The sequence below is a fragment of the Anguilla anguilla genome, chromosome 12 (assembly GCF_013347855.1).
Source record: "Anguilla anguilla isolate fAngAng1 chromosome 12, fAngAng1.pri, whole genome shotgun sequence".
In the NCBI taxonomy this organism is placed as follows: domain Eukaryota; kingdom Metazoa; phylum Chordata; class Actinopteri; order Anguilliformes; family Anguillidae; genus Anguilla; species Anguilla anguilla.
Genome location: NC_049212.1, coordinates 30,387,523 through 30,401,994, shown reverse-complemented (window position 1 = coordinate 30,401,994; position 14,472 = coordinate 30,387,523). Strand labels below are relative to the sequence as shown.

Below are 14,472 nucleotides of genomic sequence, written 5' to 3'. Positions count from 1 at the left end.
AGCTATTCGGTGGCATTATCTGTGCCCGCACTCCCAACCATTTCTTTCTGTCTCTCTCTCTCTCTCTTTCAGTCTTTCAACATTTCTCTTTTATCCCCCAGCTCAAACCCTCTACCTCCCTGACCTCTCTCTCTCTCTCTCTCTCTCTCTCTTTCTCCCTCCCTCCCTTCTCCCTCTCCGCCTGGCAGCGCAACAGCATGAAGTCCAAATAAAGAGATTATATTTTTGTACGGGTTTTGCCACAACCTGCACACAGGGAGAACATGTTCAACACGAAATAAATCACTTTTGAGAATTGAATGAAATGCCACAGATGCTAACTGAGAATCTCCACCTGACGGCCTGTGCGTGAACACAAGCGGGCTGTGCTTGCTTCCCACAAATTTTGTGGAAAATGTCCAACCGGCAGAAGACACCAGTAATTAAGATTTTGTGGATTTGTTGACAGAGCTCTTAGTGGCTTGAGAATGAATGTGCCAGATTTATTTTCAATGTTATTTTCATCATCAGATAACAGTCAGTGGGAGTCTGCAGCATCTTTAAATTGCAGGGGGACATACCCTCATTTCACTGATGTGAAGTGTAACATAACAATAATTTACTGCCCACGGTTAAATATCTATTAAAACCACATAAATGCTAGTCACAATAAAGCATCACTTTGTTTCCACCAGTTGCACTGCGATTAATGTCACTGTTTATGCTCAGCACATAATGGCTGTATCAATAATTCATGGGTGCTATTCTGTAACCACCCCCCTTTAAGGCAAAGTGTCAATCGAAAGAGACTTTGTGTGTCTCTTAACAATCTGTTCCTGGACCCTCCCCCCCCCCCCCATGCACACACACGCAAACACACACACCTCCTGCCGTACTCTGTTTCCCTCACACCCATCTCCCACTGCCAGTTACCATGGCAACCGCATCCTTAAGCATCCCCACACAGTGGTTCAGAGAGTGGGGGAAGGAGAGAGAGAAAAAGAGAGAGAGGGGGGGAAGGAGGGAGGGAGGAAAGGAGAGAGTGAAGAAGGGAGAAAAAAGGGGGGTATTTATGGATGATATTTATGAGGTCTTATTGTGGGCTTTTGAAGTGTGACCATATAAACACGAGGAAACCTCCACACCACACTACTAGATATCTACATGCATGGACATAGGACACAAGGCAGAGTGGGGTACCAGCAGCCTCTGTGTTTTTTAGTCATAATCTGCAAAGCCAGCACAGTCACTAAGCCTGGTCTACACTGGCCTGTGCTTGGATGAGCAGCCTCAAAGGACAGGCAGATCACGACTGGAAGGGGCACTGCTTTAACTCCACAGGGTCCAGTGCCTTGTGATGTAAACTGAGGCATCTATCTGACAACACATTAAAGCGAGTGTCTGCTTCCCTGTGGTATTTAAAAATCCATTGGCACTCATTAAAAAGTATATGCATGCTACCGCAGGGTACTGTTGTGGAATCCCAGGCTCGCTCTCTTAGCCTGTTGCATGCCTAATCGTCTCCATGGCTGGGACGCCCATGCAGAGTTACTCTCTTGTGGGTAGAGAATGTCAAAACACTGAAGTGGCTGCTGGTTCATTAATATGGGACACACACACATGCGCGCACACACACGCACGCACGCAGACACACACACATGCACGCACACACACACAGAAACGCACACACACACACACACACACACATGCACGCACACACACACACACACACATGCACGCACACACACACATGCACTCACACACACACACACACACATGCACGCACACACACACATGCACGCAGACACACACACATGCACGCACACACACACAGAAACGCACACACACACACACACACACACATGCACGCACACACACACATGCACGCACACACACACACACACACACACACACACCCACGGCTCTGTCTTTCTCGCCTTCCTGTCTGTGTTTCCTGGCCCTCGTGTCTGAGATGGGTTTGCGTCGTGCGGCCCTCCCTCCCAGTGCTGTCCGTCTCGCGGTGAGGACCCATTATCTGTGACATGGCTCTCTGTTTCTCCAGGGAGGGGAAGAGACCTGGCTCCCCGGCAGGGGCTGTACAGATAATGGTACCGACTCGTGATCCACATGCCCCCCCCCCCCTCCCCACCCCCCCTCAGGCCATCCTGTCTCTGTTTCTCCTGAGCTGGGCCCAGTCTCACTGGGAGGTAATGGTTTTGACCTAAAAGCTGTGGGGGGGGGGGGGGGGGGGGGGGGGGGGGGGGGATTAGACACAGCGATGGCAGGAGGTGGTGGGGGCCATTTTGAGGCTACCTTCTCTGTGCTCTCCTGTGGCAGGACTCTCGGCACACTTCAGGCAAATCTACATGTCTGCCTAGTTACAGTCCTGTGTGTGTGTGTGTGTGTGTGTGTGTGTGTGGTATTAGACAACACACATCACCGTCGTCTTTTCTCTGCCTTACGTAAGACACAAAACTGAAAGTGCCTCTATCCCATTTGCATTCTCACCTTGTTGACCTGACATCGATGCGTGTTCTTACTGGGGAACTTAAACCTGTTAACTCTCCCAGCTGACTTGCAGACTGCAAACGCTGTACGTGCTAATGCTGTCCAGGTGCTTAAGAGGATGAATATATGCATAGTTTAAGGCTAAAAAGTTGAAGCTATGTTATGTTGGCTATGTTAGCTGTCTGTTCAGCCCGTAAACCCAGCTGAACTGTGCGTAGACGCGCTGTACAGGGCTTTGTGGCTTTTGGTGGGGATGGCCGGGAAATGAGCAGGGAAATGAGCAGGAAAGAGGCATAATCCAGATTAATTCAGATTTTCTGGGCAATCCCAGGGCCAGTGGAGTCTGCCAAAACTGCAGTGAAAAATCCTGAAAAAGGACAGAGGGCCACACGGGGGAAGAGCTCTGACATTCCTCTTATACCCCGACACAAGTATGGCTCTGCGTATTCGCACACTTATCTGCCAGTACAACAAATGCACTCTCTTTCTCTCTCTTTCTTTTTCTCTCTACCTCTCTCTCTCTCTCACACACACACAAACACTCTCTCACGCTCCCTCTCGCACACACACGCACTCTCTCTCTTGTATACATGTACACACACACACACAGACACACACACAAACATTGTCACACACCCAGACTCACACTCTGTCTCATATATATGCACACACACCCACACTAACAGACATACACATGCACACGCAGACACACACAGACACACACACATGCTGATTCACTCACAGCCATTTAGTATTTGATCCCCTTTATCATAATCCACCATTTCCATCGCCATGGTTGTAAAATACTAAAGAACTGCATGAATGCTCAACAAAGGCTTCATGTCTCACTATAATTTGAGGTCAGTTTCCATAAATTGCGTTGTTAATTTTATTACATGTATGCTAGCCATTTTTTGAGCACTTTTCTGTGTGTGTATATATCAGTGTGTCTGTATGTGAGCTCCTGTGCTTTATTGCATGCACATACTATACATAGTATAAATTCTGGAAGCATGCAATGCCAGGATTTTGGTTTGTATGTCTCTGGTGTTCCAGTATTGATATCTGCCACTTCAGTCTCCAGACCGGTCCACTGGCCCTGCTTGTCTGAGCAGGTTTCCTGTGGAAATCGTAGTCGTGGAAACAGACCTATTCCTCTCTCTGGATCATCGGGCACACATACATACATGTGTGAGTGTGTGTCCCATAAGGGTGAATTGATTTTTACGCAATATGTGTTTGGCAGCAGGTGTGTACGTAAATTGGAAAACCATGCTGTGCGTGTGTGTGTGTGTGTGTGTGTGCACTTCTGGAATAAACTGTGTCTCTGTGTGTGTAATACTGTGCCATCATATCATGGCACACGGTCATAATAATATTCTCATGGTACATTGAGGACATGAGTGCTTCAGTGCTTCAAGAGTGGAACAGTGAAAATGTGATATGCTATATAATTAGTATATTTGCCAAGGTGCTACAATGTACGCATTCATTTTCACAGTATATATATATATATATATATATATATATGATCTGACTGTGGATTGTTGAGTGTCTTGAGGATTGTGTGTAGGTGTAAGAACATGCGTGTGTCCTTCCTTGGTGACTAATCTCATTACTAGATTACAGATGATTGGCTGGTTCGGTGGCTGATGGTTGCTGCACCCATTAAACCCAATCAGAAACTGTATACACATGCTCACATACACGTGCACAGCACGCTCAGAAACTGTAGATAGACACGCAGAAACCAGTCATGCGCACCTGCCTTACCTGCCTTAGAGCTATAGCTACACATGCATGCAAACTGAGACCACACACATATACACACACACACACACACGCACAGACTCACACACACACACATACACACACACACACACACACACAGACTCACACACACACACACACACACACACACAGAGACTCACACACACACACATACACACACACACACATGCACCTCACCTAAAGTTCATACAAGGACACAGAATGACATGTGCTTGTTTGTCTAGCGGCATGTTCAGTGGATTGAAAAGATCCCATTTCCAAATGCGTGAGAGCACAGAGTGGTCCCCTATACAACAATACAACAGCAGATGCACAGGTATCACATAGTAAGTGAAGCATACATGCATATGTTAGCCCAGTGGTTCCCAACTCTGTTCCTGGAGATCTACCATCCAGTAGGGGTTCATTTCAACCCTAATTTGGCGCACCAGATTCTACTGATGAGCAACTCAACCTGAAGCTGTTGAATGAGGTGTGCTTTGTTAGGGTTGGAGTGAAAACCTACAGGATGGTAGATCTCCAGTAACAGGGTTGGGAACCACTGTGTTAGCCAACCTTCTTCTGCTCTATGCTAAGAGTGCAGGTCGTACAGGGATTTGGGCCTGAAAAAACTCAGTTATACTTATATAACTGAAGTGGTGTTCTAATACTACCGCTTATGTTTCTGCTCCTACTTCTAGTACTTCTTTGTGGCTTGTCATGGGAGCAATATGCATATATATATATATATATATATATATATATATATATATGCATATTGCATATACACCTGCTGATCTGGGAAGCTGATAGCCAGGTCTGGCACTGTTACTCGAAAAACTCATATGATGTGGATTAGCATTGTGAGTCCCTCTGGACCAGAACATCTGCTAAACAAACGTTAATGTAATGTACCATCACCACAACAACATCTACCGTGAATACGCAGAGGCTCATTTTACAGTGCATCCGTTCTTCCAGGATTACCTAAATGCAGCAGTCCTGTATGGGGCGCTGGGGACTTCAGGCACGGTGCGGCTAAAAGTCTCTCGGCGGTGGCTGTGCACCGTCCAGCTGCGGTTGTCACTGTTTTTTGCGAGAAACACGGCTGATACCTGACTGCTACTTCCACAGCTGCTGCACGCCTGACACCATCCTTGTGTTCATCCCATTCATGTAACACATCGTGGTTCCCAACCCTGTTCCTAGAGATATACCATTCCGTAGGCTTTTCATTTCAACCCTAATTTGGCACACCTGATTCTACTAATTAGCAGCTCAATATCGGTGCGTCATTTATTCAGTCTCTGTGCATCTCGCTGTGGTGAGGCCTGTTATCTGCTGTGGCCCTTCGGACAGGGGCTCCAGGAGGGGCCCGGGGCCCCGCCTTTCTGGAGACGAGCGCAGCCTGCGGCCACAGGGCGAGGATTCGAAATACATTCTCTCTTCTTCTCCATCTCTCTCTCTCTCTCTCTCGCTCCCTCTTCCTCCTCCTGCAGAAGGTTACTCTAATGAGGTCCTTTTTCATTGTATCTATGGCTACCGCTCATTAGCATGCCACTGCAGATATGGTCGCACCCGTGTGTTATGGTAGGGGGTGAGCAGGAGGGTGTGCCTCGTGTTATGGTAGGGGGTGTTTCCACGTGCGTGCCTGACTGCCCTCTCCTGTATATGGTGAGGTTGTGCTCCTGATGCCAAATACAAGGTTCCTGCCATGCTGTTACCATGATTCATTTGGTTTTATTTGTGATACTACAGGTTTGCCAAGAATGTGTGTTTTTTGCTATTCCGATTTCTTCTCCATTCTACCTCCTTCTCAACCACTTCTTGCTCTCTCTCTCTCCCTCTCTCTCTCTCTCTCCCTCTCTGACCCTCACTCTCACACAACCCCAGGCTCACAGGCTGATTGCATCTCAGACAGCTTGGTTGCAGCATCTCCGCTGGGGGAAAAGGAAGCAGCGACACGTTTGCGTGCCCCTCCCACCAGCAGGTATTCCAGCTGCGCAGCCCACTGCATGCACTCACTCTGCACTGTTACAGGCACTGAGACAGCTGGGAGAGAGAGAGCCTGATACTCAGCCACTCCAGCAGGTGTGTGTGTGTGTGTGTGTGTGCGCTTGTGCCTGTGTGTGTGTGTAATGCTGAAAGGAGATAGGTAGACTCAGAGGAAGGAGGGGAGAGAGAAAGAAGAAGGGGACAGAGAAAGATGATGGGGAACAGGAGGAGGTAGACAGACAGTGTGGGAGAGAGAGGTTATAGAAGAGGGAAGAGGGAAGGAAGGATGGAAACCTACCAGGAGATAATTTATGTGGGGTGGGATACTTCAGGTGAAACTGCTGAGAGATAGATAGACAGAAAGAGAGAGAAAAAGACAGAGGGAGAGAGAGAGAGCGAGAGAGTGGGAGAGAGAAAGAGAGAGGGAGAGAGAGAGAGACACCATGAGATAGTAGGAGAGAAAGAGTGAAAGAGAGAGTGAAGAGAGAAAGGGAGATTGAGAGAGTGAGATGGTATGAGAGTGTAAGAGTGAGAGAGAGAAAGAGAAAAAAGGGAGCAGAAATTAGACAGAGAAATGAATAGAGGTGTAAGAGAGATGTGGCTGTGACATCACTGAGTCACACTCACAGAGGGTGTCATTCTCACCATCTCTCTGAGGTAGCAGACGTGCCGAACATGCGTTTGCGAGTGTCACCTCAATACATGCCAAAATTAGCCCATAACTACCTTCCCCCTCCCAAAATTAACAATTCATTCAATTAAAACCCCTTTTTTAGTTTCAGGTTCTAATCGGTGAATAAATTAACGTTTCAACACACGGCGCCTGTGATGTCTTCACCATCTTTTAATTTTTATCAAACCTGGCACCGAATGGGAGAGATAAGTTGCAACACAAAGGCTTCCACGGTGCTGTAAGGTCACAAATCCATTACTAAGATACTTTCCCTAGGGTTAGCAAGCCTAGCCCCATGCTAATTCGGTTCCTTTATAACCCGTTTATGCTGAGCTGCCTCTTTGCTGCTCTGCATTCACTTCCGGGGTAACACTGTCTAAAATCTGTTGTCGTGTTGGGAGCCATTTTGTCCCTGCCTCAGGTAGGGTTTTGGATCACCTCAGGCTCCTCTGGTGAATGATGTAAATTTAGGCTTCTGGGTGCTTTCAGGAGCTAGCTGAGCGTGAAGCAGCCGCACGCTCTTCTGTTTAATTTTTTGTTCATGATTTCTCTCTGATTTAAATATAAACAACGATGGCATGTGAACGGTTAATATTCCTTCAGCATACTGGACTCTGTTGTACTCAGATGGCCTCCATTATTTCAAGGGAAAATAGACAGATCCACCTCACATAAACGACGGGCACCTCTTTCTGTCCTCAAATGGACACTATGTCATCCGCTCAGCAACAAACTGATGAACACAGAGTCTGTTTAGAGGAGAGCCTTTTTTCTAGTCTGTAACACAGAGGAAATCACATTGGAAAGGCTGGGCATTACAGAACAATAGGAGCTGAAGACCAGAACATGGGATTCTCTGACCAGTCCTGGACTCCATCTCCCATCAGCCCCATTGTGCTGCAACATTCTTTTGCCTAGCGTACCGCAGAGGTGGCTCGGTAAGTGAAAGCTCTCAGCCCAACATCGGGGCCTCTCCATTGTTGTTCTGACTCCTTCCCCCTCCCAGCACAAATCTACGCCTCCGCCTCCGCCTCCGCCTCCTCCCCTCCCCTCCCCTTCGGCAGTGACCCTGACGTTCTCACTCATTCTCATCACAAAGTGGATTTGCTCTTAAAGTTTATTTTCGCTTGCCCTTAAGGGACCCCAGAGAAAACGACATTTAACAGCCGAGGGGGGTTTTTATGCGCTTTTTTTTCATCCTCTCAAGAGAAAATGGCTGATTTGAGAACTGCACCTTTCTGTAAGGGCATCTTCCTGTCTTAGATCATATCGCACCCCCGTTGCCTCCGCTGCCATCACTCTTGGTGAGTGCCGCTAACTTAGCAATATTGCGCCTCCTTTCCTCCTTTCTCCTGTAACTGGTTTATATGAAATGGACCCTTGTGACATTTCATTTGGTAGAGAGTGTGTTATATCAAATAAAATTTGATTGATGGGCTTGTTCGATGACTGGGACTCGAAGGGGTTGGACGTGTGCAAACAACTATGTTTGGAACCTAGTGCATACCCTCTGCGGAAGGAGAGAGAAATTCCACGATATGCCCCAAATTTAGCTTGCACCGCCACAGGCTCAGGGTCCGACACGGAACTGTGAGAGGGGGTGTCCAAACCTCCCCCCCCCCACCCCCCCAGTCTTTAGTGTCCGCCAGCACAGCAGAGGACCCGTGAGGTCTAATTTTATCCTGGTTTAATTTGGATTGTGCAGGGGGGGGGTGGAGAGTGGCACTAAGGTGGAGAAGTGAGTGTACAGGAGAGAGATGACATGTGCATACACACACACAAACACACACACAGACACACACACACTTGCACGCACCCGCATACACACACATCCACATGAACATGCATACAGGCACACAGGCATACATGCACTCACATACACACACAAAACACATACAAAAATATACACATGAACATCCGCAAAAGCACACATAAACCCAACTGCAGTCTACAGGTAAACTACAGGAGAAGGAAAATGGATGCACTGTACCACAGCAACACCATCTGGGCATACAAAGCCTGTCACCACGGTGATAGTTTCCGAGCATTCCACAACAACATTGGTTTTTTGTCAGTGTAAATAATGCATTTCAGTAGCCATCAAGCCAAGCGCTGCTCAGTATCACTTGGGCTCTGCATTTTTTATTTATTTATTTATTTATTTATTTATTTTTATTTATTTTTGTATTAATTCTGTGATAGACATGTAAACACTCCTCCCCCTCATACACATTTGAGTCAACAGACATAAAGCTATCAATCAGGAACACAAGGTCTAATTGCTAGAAACTGTTTACCACATCCACACTGCCAGCTGACAGTTAGTCAGAACACGCTGGAGCGTTTCCATCAGCGCCCGCACGCTAGCACGCGCACACGCGTGTTCGGGCTTCTCTGCCCGTGATGAGAGTGTCTGTTTAAAAGGCCCCTCATACCTGTAAACGCGCACAGTAAACGGACACGTACGCTCCTGTCAGCTCGGTCCCGCCCCCCCGAAGCGCATCGGCACTCACGCACACGCCCCCCACTGGAAACGATCAACGCAGGTCACACTCGAATTTTACCCACTCATTCCTTCCCAGTAAAGGGAGCCGGTTCCTCTTCACTGGAGAGTTCTGTGAATGAGCTGCCCTTCACACTCACCTAAACGCAGCCTGACCATATTTAGTCCTGTAAGGCACGTATATCTGCACACAGGCATGTGTAACTGCTCCCCGTCTCTGCTCTCCCTCCCCCGGTGCTTTCAGGTTTAGAGTGGGGAGTGTGGGGAGTGTGTGGGGTAATGAGGGGTCCTGGTTGGCCAAACAGAAATATAGGCACAGCCAGCAGGTAAAGGCTGAAGGCCACTTGTCTACCAGCGTGTGAATAACGCTCTCCGCTGCACGTGGATGGCTGATTCGTTGTGGGTGAATGGGTCCGTGAACGGCCTCAGCAGGGTCATTCATAACCCAGTCTTCTCCCACACGGCAAAGGCTCTCAGGTGGGAGAGCGGCTGGTTCCCAGCACAGCGTAGGGCTCAGGCCACAACCCCAGAGGGGCGCAGGTTCATATCCTTGTATGGGGAAAAACTCCCGTCTGGTTCATTTTTTTCTTCTTCTATGAATCAGCTGGAGAGCTACAGCATACCGCCTCCTGCCTGAGTCTTTGTCTGACATTTCTGTCGGCAGTCTAAACTGTGATTTCAGAACAGGCTTCATTGTTTTGTTTTTTGGTTTTTTTTTTGTGTGCAAAAACCATGCGCAATCAAATTCATCATTTTGAATGGTTAAATTTACACATAAAGAACCAAATAATTATACTGTTCAATCAAGATTTTTTCAATTAGTTTTCTTTTTTTTAAATCCTGAAAGCAACAGGACAAAAAGTTCTCTTACTACTCCTCATAATACCAGAGTATTTGCTGTTTGCTCATTTGGGGATAAATCTTTACATGCCTTTATCTCACGTCAGCGGAAATATTAAATGCAAGAAAAAAAAGGCGCTGCACACAACCTTTATATTTACGGTCCTCCCCTCTTCACTATCTGAGCAACACATGCCTTGTGTGTGCACATAATGCAAAGAAAAAAAGAAAAGCACAGGTAAAATGAAAGGCAATGAAATATCTGTATGAATGAACTCGGCATCCTGTGTCTTCCGTGTATATATAGCACCGTCTGGACCCTCACTGGCTGGTCTATTCATAGAGAGAGAGAAGAGAATACGCAACACTGCCCTTGCATTTGCCAGGCTGTGCTAATCTTAGCGCTGTGTGGTATGTAGCCTTAGGTATGAGCATCTGCTGAGCACACAGACGTCCATTATAATAATGTATTCAGCGGTAGGGAATAAAAGAGCAGCACACACACAGGCACATGATCACGCACACACTCACGCACACACACATAAACCTGCGCACGCAAGCAAGGACATATGCACGCATGCACGCAACCACATACACGTGCACACACACACACACACACACTCACACTCTCACGCACACAAACACAGTCAAAATCCTTTAACTAGCATGTACAATAACATTCATAACATGTCACAAACAGCACACACTCTCACATATATCCATATACAATGAACACTCATCACTGTCTGTGCATACAAACATGTAAAGGAAGGCTCAAAAATAAAGGACACACAAATGACACACATCATCACAAAACCATAAATGTGCATTTACAACATACAACAGAAAGCTTTTTTATTTCGCAGAAACACACTCTTGGAGAAACACACACACACACACACACACACACACACACCACAGACACCAGCTCAGTGTGCATAGAAACTGACGCCCACAAACACACACGTACTGTACTTAACACAGTTACAAACACAGAATAACAGAAAGCACTGCAGCTTTGTGAGAAAACATTTGCACTGTTTGAGCAGCGCAAAATTAATTATTCATAGCAAACAGCCTTTGTAATCCGCGCTCCTTTGCATGAACATTGCTTGCTTTAAAAAAAAAAAAAAATCTGCAGAGAAGCGATGAACTAGAATGAAGTCACAGTAAAATGACCCTGTTCTGCAGCACGCTCAAAGAAACCTCCCCCCCCCCCCCGCACCCCCAACACCCCCCCCCCCCATCTGCACCCAAAGCAGTCCCACTGTGGGCCATCAGCCGCGCAAAACCAGCCCAATCTTTTTAACCCCTGGGGAGGGGAAATGAGAGAAACATGATTACCCACATCGCATTTTTAATGACATTATTGGTCACATGACTGTCAACCTGACCTTGCATTCCCTAACGGACCTTAATTAATGCAATCAATGCCCTCTTCACAGGACTCAATTAGTCTGTCGGCAGCAGAAACTCCACACGAGAAAAAAAATAAAACATGTTTTGACTGACAGCCTTTCCTGGGAAATCCTTCAAATTCTCTTTACAGCAAAAGCAGAGCAGCCACAGACTGTTAACAGCAGACCCAGCAGACCTACATTTATGGAATTTAGACCGGTTGCATTATTGATTTTGTTTATTAGAATATTTTTTCCTATTGCCACATCCTACATCGAGCCCTGAATTTACTGGCAGAAATGGCTACTCTTGTACGACTGTCTGTATTTGGCCATTTCCTTCACTGCAGGGTCATTCTGCTACTGGCCCTTGGGCAAAACCACTGACCTTTTGACCAACAAGAGAATAGTTAACCAGAATAAAAAAGGAAAACATCAAAAATGATGATATGCTTAATAAATGAAAAGTAATGATTATTTAAGTGTAAGTGTATCAGGGGCACCAGAAGGGACCAATGGACTCTCTCAATTTTTTATTTTTAACATCGTGTCTTGCAGCTCAGCGCTGATAAATTCAGTGCTATGAATGTGTTGTTCGTCAGAAGGAATTTTATTATCTGATACACCCTCCACCCGCCAACTCCAAAAACAAAGTCTGTTTTGGCATTTGGACCACCCATTTGTAAATTTAAAAAAGGCATTTGGACCACCTGTTTCTGGTGCCCTTCATACACATACATTTTTTATCTAGTTCGAATGAATAAAGACCTGAATTACTGAGCACAGATAATAATTACAGTAACTGTGTACCTATGATAACTCTATACCTGTGATGTTCAGTTACAGGTAAGGCAACTAGGTGCAGAGTTTCTGTTTCCATAGGCGCTTCAGACCCCTCTGAGTTCTTCCATGAACCCAGTTCTGTTTTCAATGCCACTTCAGCCAATAAATGATTATTTCAAAGATTCTCCAGCCACTGGAGGGACAGGAGTTGGAAACTAGAAGTAGCTATAATCTCTGAATGCGGTACATCAGTTACATCAACTTGTTTGTAACGAGTTGAAGTGGTACTATGTTAACTTGCATTGTCCCTACCAAATAAACTATATGAAATGAATGATCATTTCAATGGCTCTTCAACCAATGAATGATCATCTTCCATAGCCCTACCCAGCATTAGTATTACGGCACTGAAACACTAATTTTCACGGAGGCTGACTGAATGGCTCCTCCAACGAGGTACAAAGCATCTGCTCATAGCAGTTCCCAGGAATATGATTATAACCCTGAAACCCAGGCAATCACACCAAGAGCTGCTATCCCAGACTGTCATCAACAAAACAAAAATCAACAAACCTCCAAAATCAACAGGGCCTGTAGGTGGCACAAACACATGAACAGGTGTTGAATTAGCCCATGCTCTTTACAATGACCTCCTTAATCATTTGCTGTGGGCCTCGCCCAAGACTGACAGCATTTATATTCACATTCAGTCATTCAGCAGGTGCTTCAATCCAGAGTGATTTACACAGAAAGGTGAGGCAAATGACATTAATGATACTTAATGTTATAGTTGTATCTAATGGCTGTGATAGAGAGAGAGAGAGAGAGAAAAGGAAGGGATGGGGGAGAGACAGGGAGAGATGGAGGGGGTGGCATCACACAAGGTCCTGCTGTCCAAAACAGACAGCTGGAACTGCTCCTGACCAATCACAACAATCCCGCCCCCCGCCCACCTCCTACAACTCCGTTGGCAGTGGCGGCCTTGATCACACACATATGCTCAGCCAGCATTCTGTTGGAAACGCGGGAGGGAACAGACCATAGTCCTCAACCCAGTCAGATTCCATAGTGCCCAACTCCCAGCCTACATCCCACTGCCTCCAGACCAGAGGCTCCATCCTTTCAAAAAGTCAGTAGAGCAGCGATAGGGAATCAGTAGAGTGGTCATAGAGAGGTGGTAGAGTGGATATAGGGAAGGGGTAGAGTAGTCATAGAGCAGTGGTAGAGTGGAGTGGATTTATAGGGAGGGGGTAGTGTGGTCATAGACAGGTGGTAGGGTGAATACAGTTAGAGGGTAGAGTGGTAATAGAGCAGTGGTAGAGTGGATTTATAGGGAGAGGGTAAAGTGGTTATAGAGCAGTAGTAGAGTGGATTTATAGGGAGAGGGTAGAGTGGTAATAGGGAGACAGTAAGACTGGCAGTAGAGTGGTGGTTGAGTGGCCTTACCGTCCGATCATGGTGGAGTGCTGCTGGACTGCTGCCTCCAGCAGGCGCTCTAGGATGGTCCACTCCCCCATGGCTCAGAGCAGGAGGCATCCACAGACTCCGGAAGCTTTGCGGTGCCCTACCGCTGCCGTCCCCGGTCCACCAGGGCGAGAGAGAGAGAGAGAGAGGGAGGGAGCCGGGGTCCTCCCGCACCAGCGGCGCTGTCCGGACCTGCGAGCGCCTCACCGACCGTCCATGGTCCCGCTCGCCCCGAGCGCTCTGCTGCCGTGCTCTCGCCTTTCCGTCTGACACCCAAGCTGCCCTTTCCCTCACCTCTGCAAACGCTCTACCTCTGTCACCGCACGCTCACCCTCTCCCCTCCACGCACGGGCACACGCTCACACGCTCCACCTCTCCCCGGTCCCGCCTCCCCCGCCCCGCCCCCCCGACCCTGCCACGAAACGCGCTCGCTCAGCCCCGAACGCCTCAGCCCCTCTCAGCGGGAGACGCTTTCCCGCCGCTCAGCGCTGCGTTCTGGCGCTCCGTCCGTGCGTCTGCGAGCCCGCTGTCCCCCGTCTTTCCTCGACCGCTCGAAGCTC

The 14,472-nt window shown here is 47.4% G+C and overlaps 1 protein-coding gene across 1 annotated transcript in view; it reads right to left on the bottom strand.

Moving 5' to 3' along the window:
* Positions 1-14,291, bottom strand: part of LOC118208908 (gap junction delta-2 protein) — a 17,677-nt gene extending 3,386 nt beyond the window's left edge. Inside the window, exon 1 of the mRNA XM_035383887.1 lies at positions 13,895-14,291. Coding sequence (XP_035239778.1) covers positions 13,895-13,965 — 71 coding nt within the window. The 5' untranslated portion in view covers positions 13,966-14,291. The remainder of the gene's footprint in view (positions 1-13,894) is intronic.
* Between the last annotated feature and the right edge of the window lie 181 nt (positions 14,292-14,472).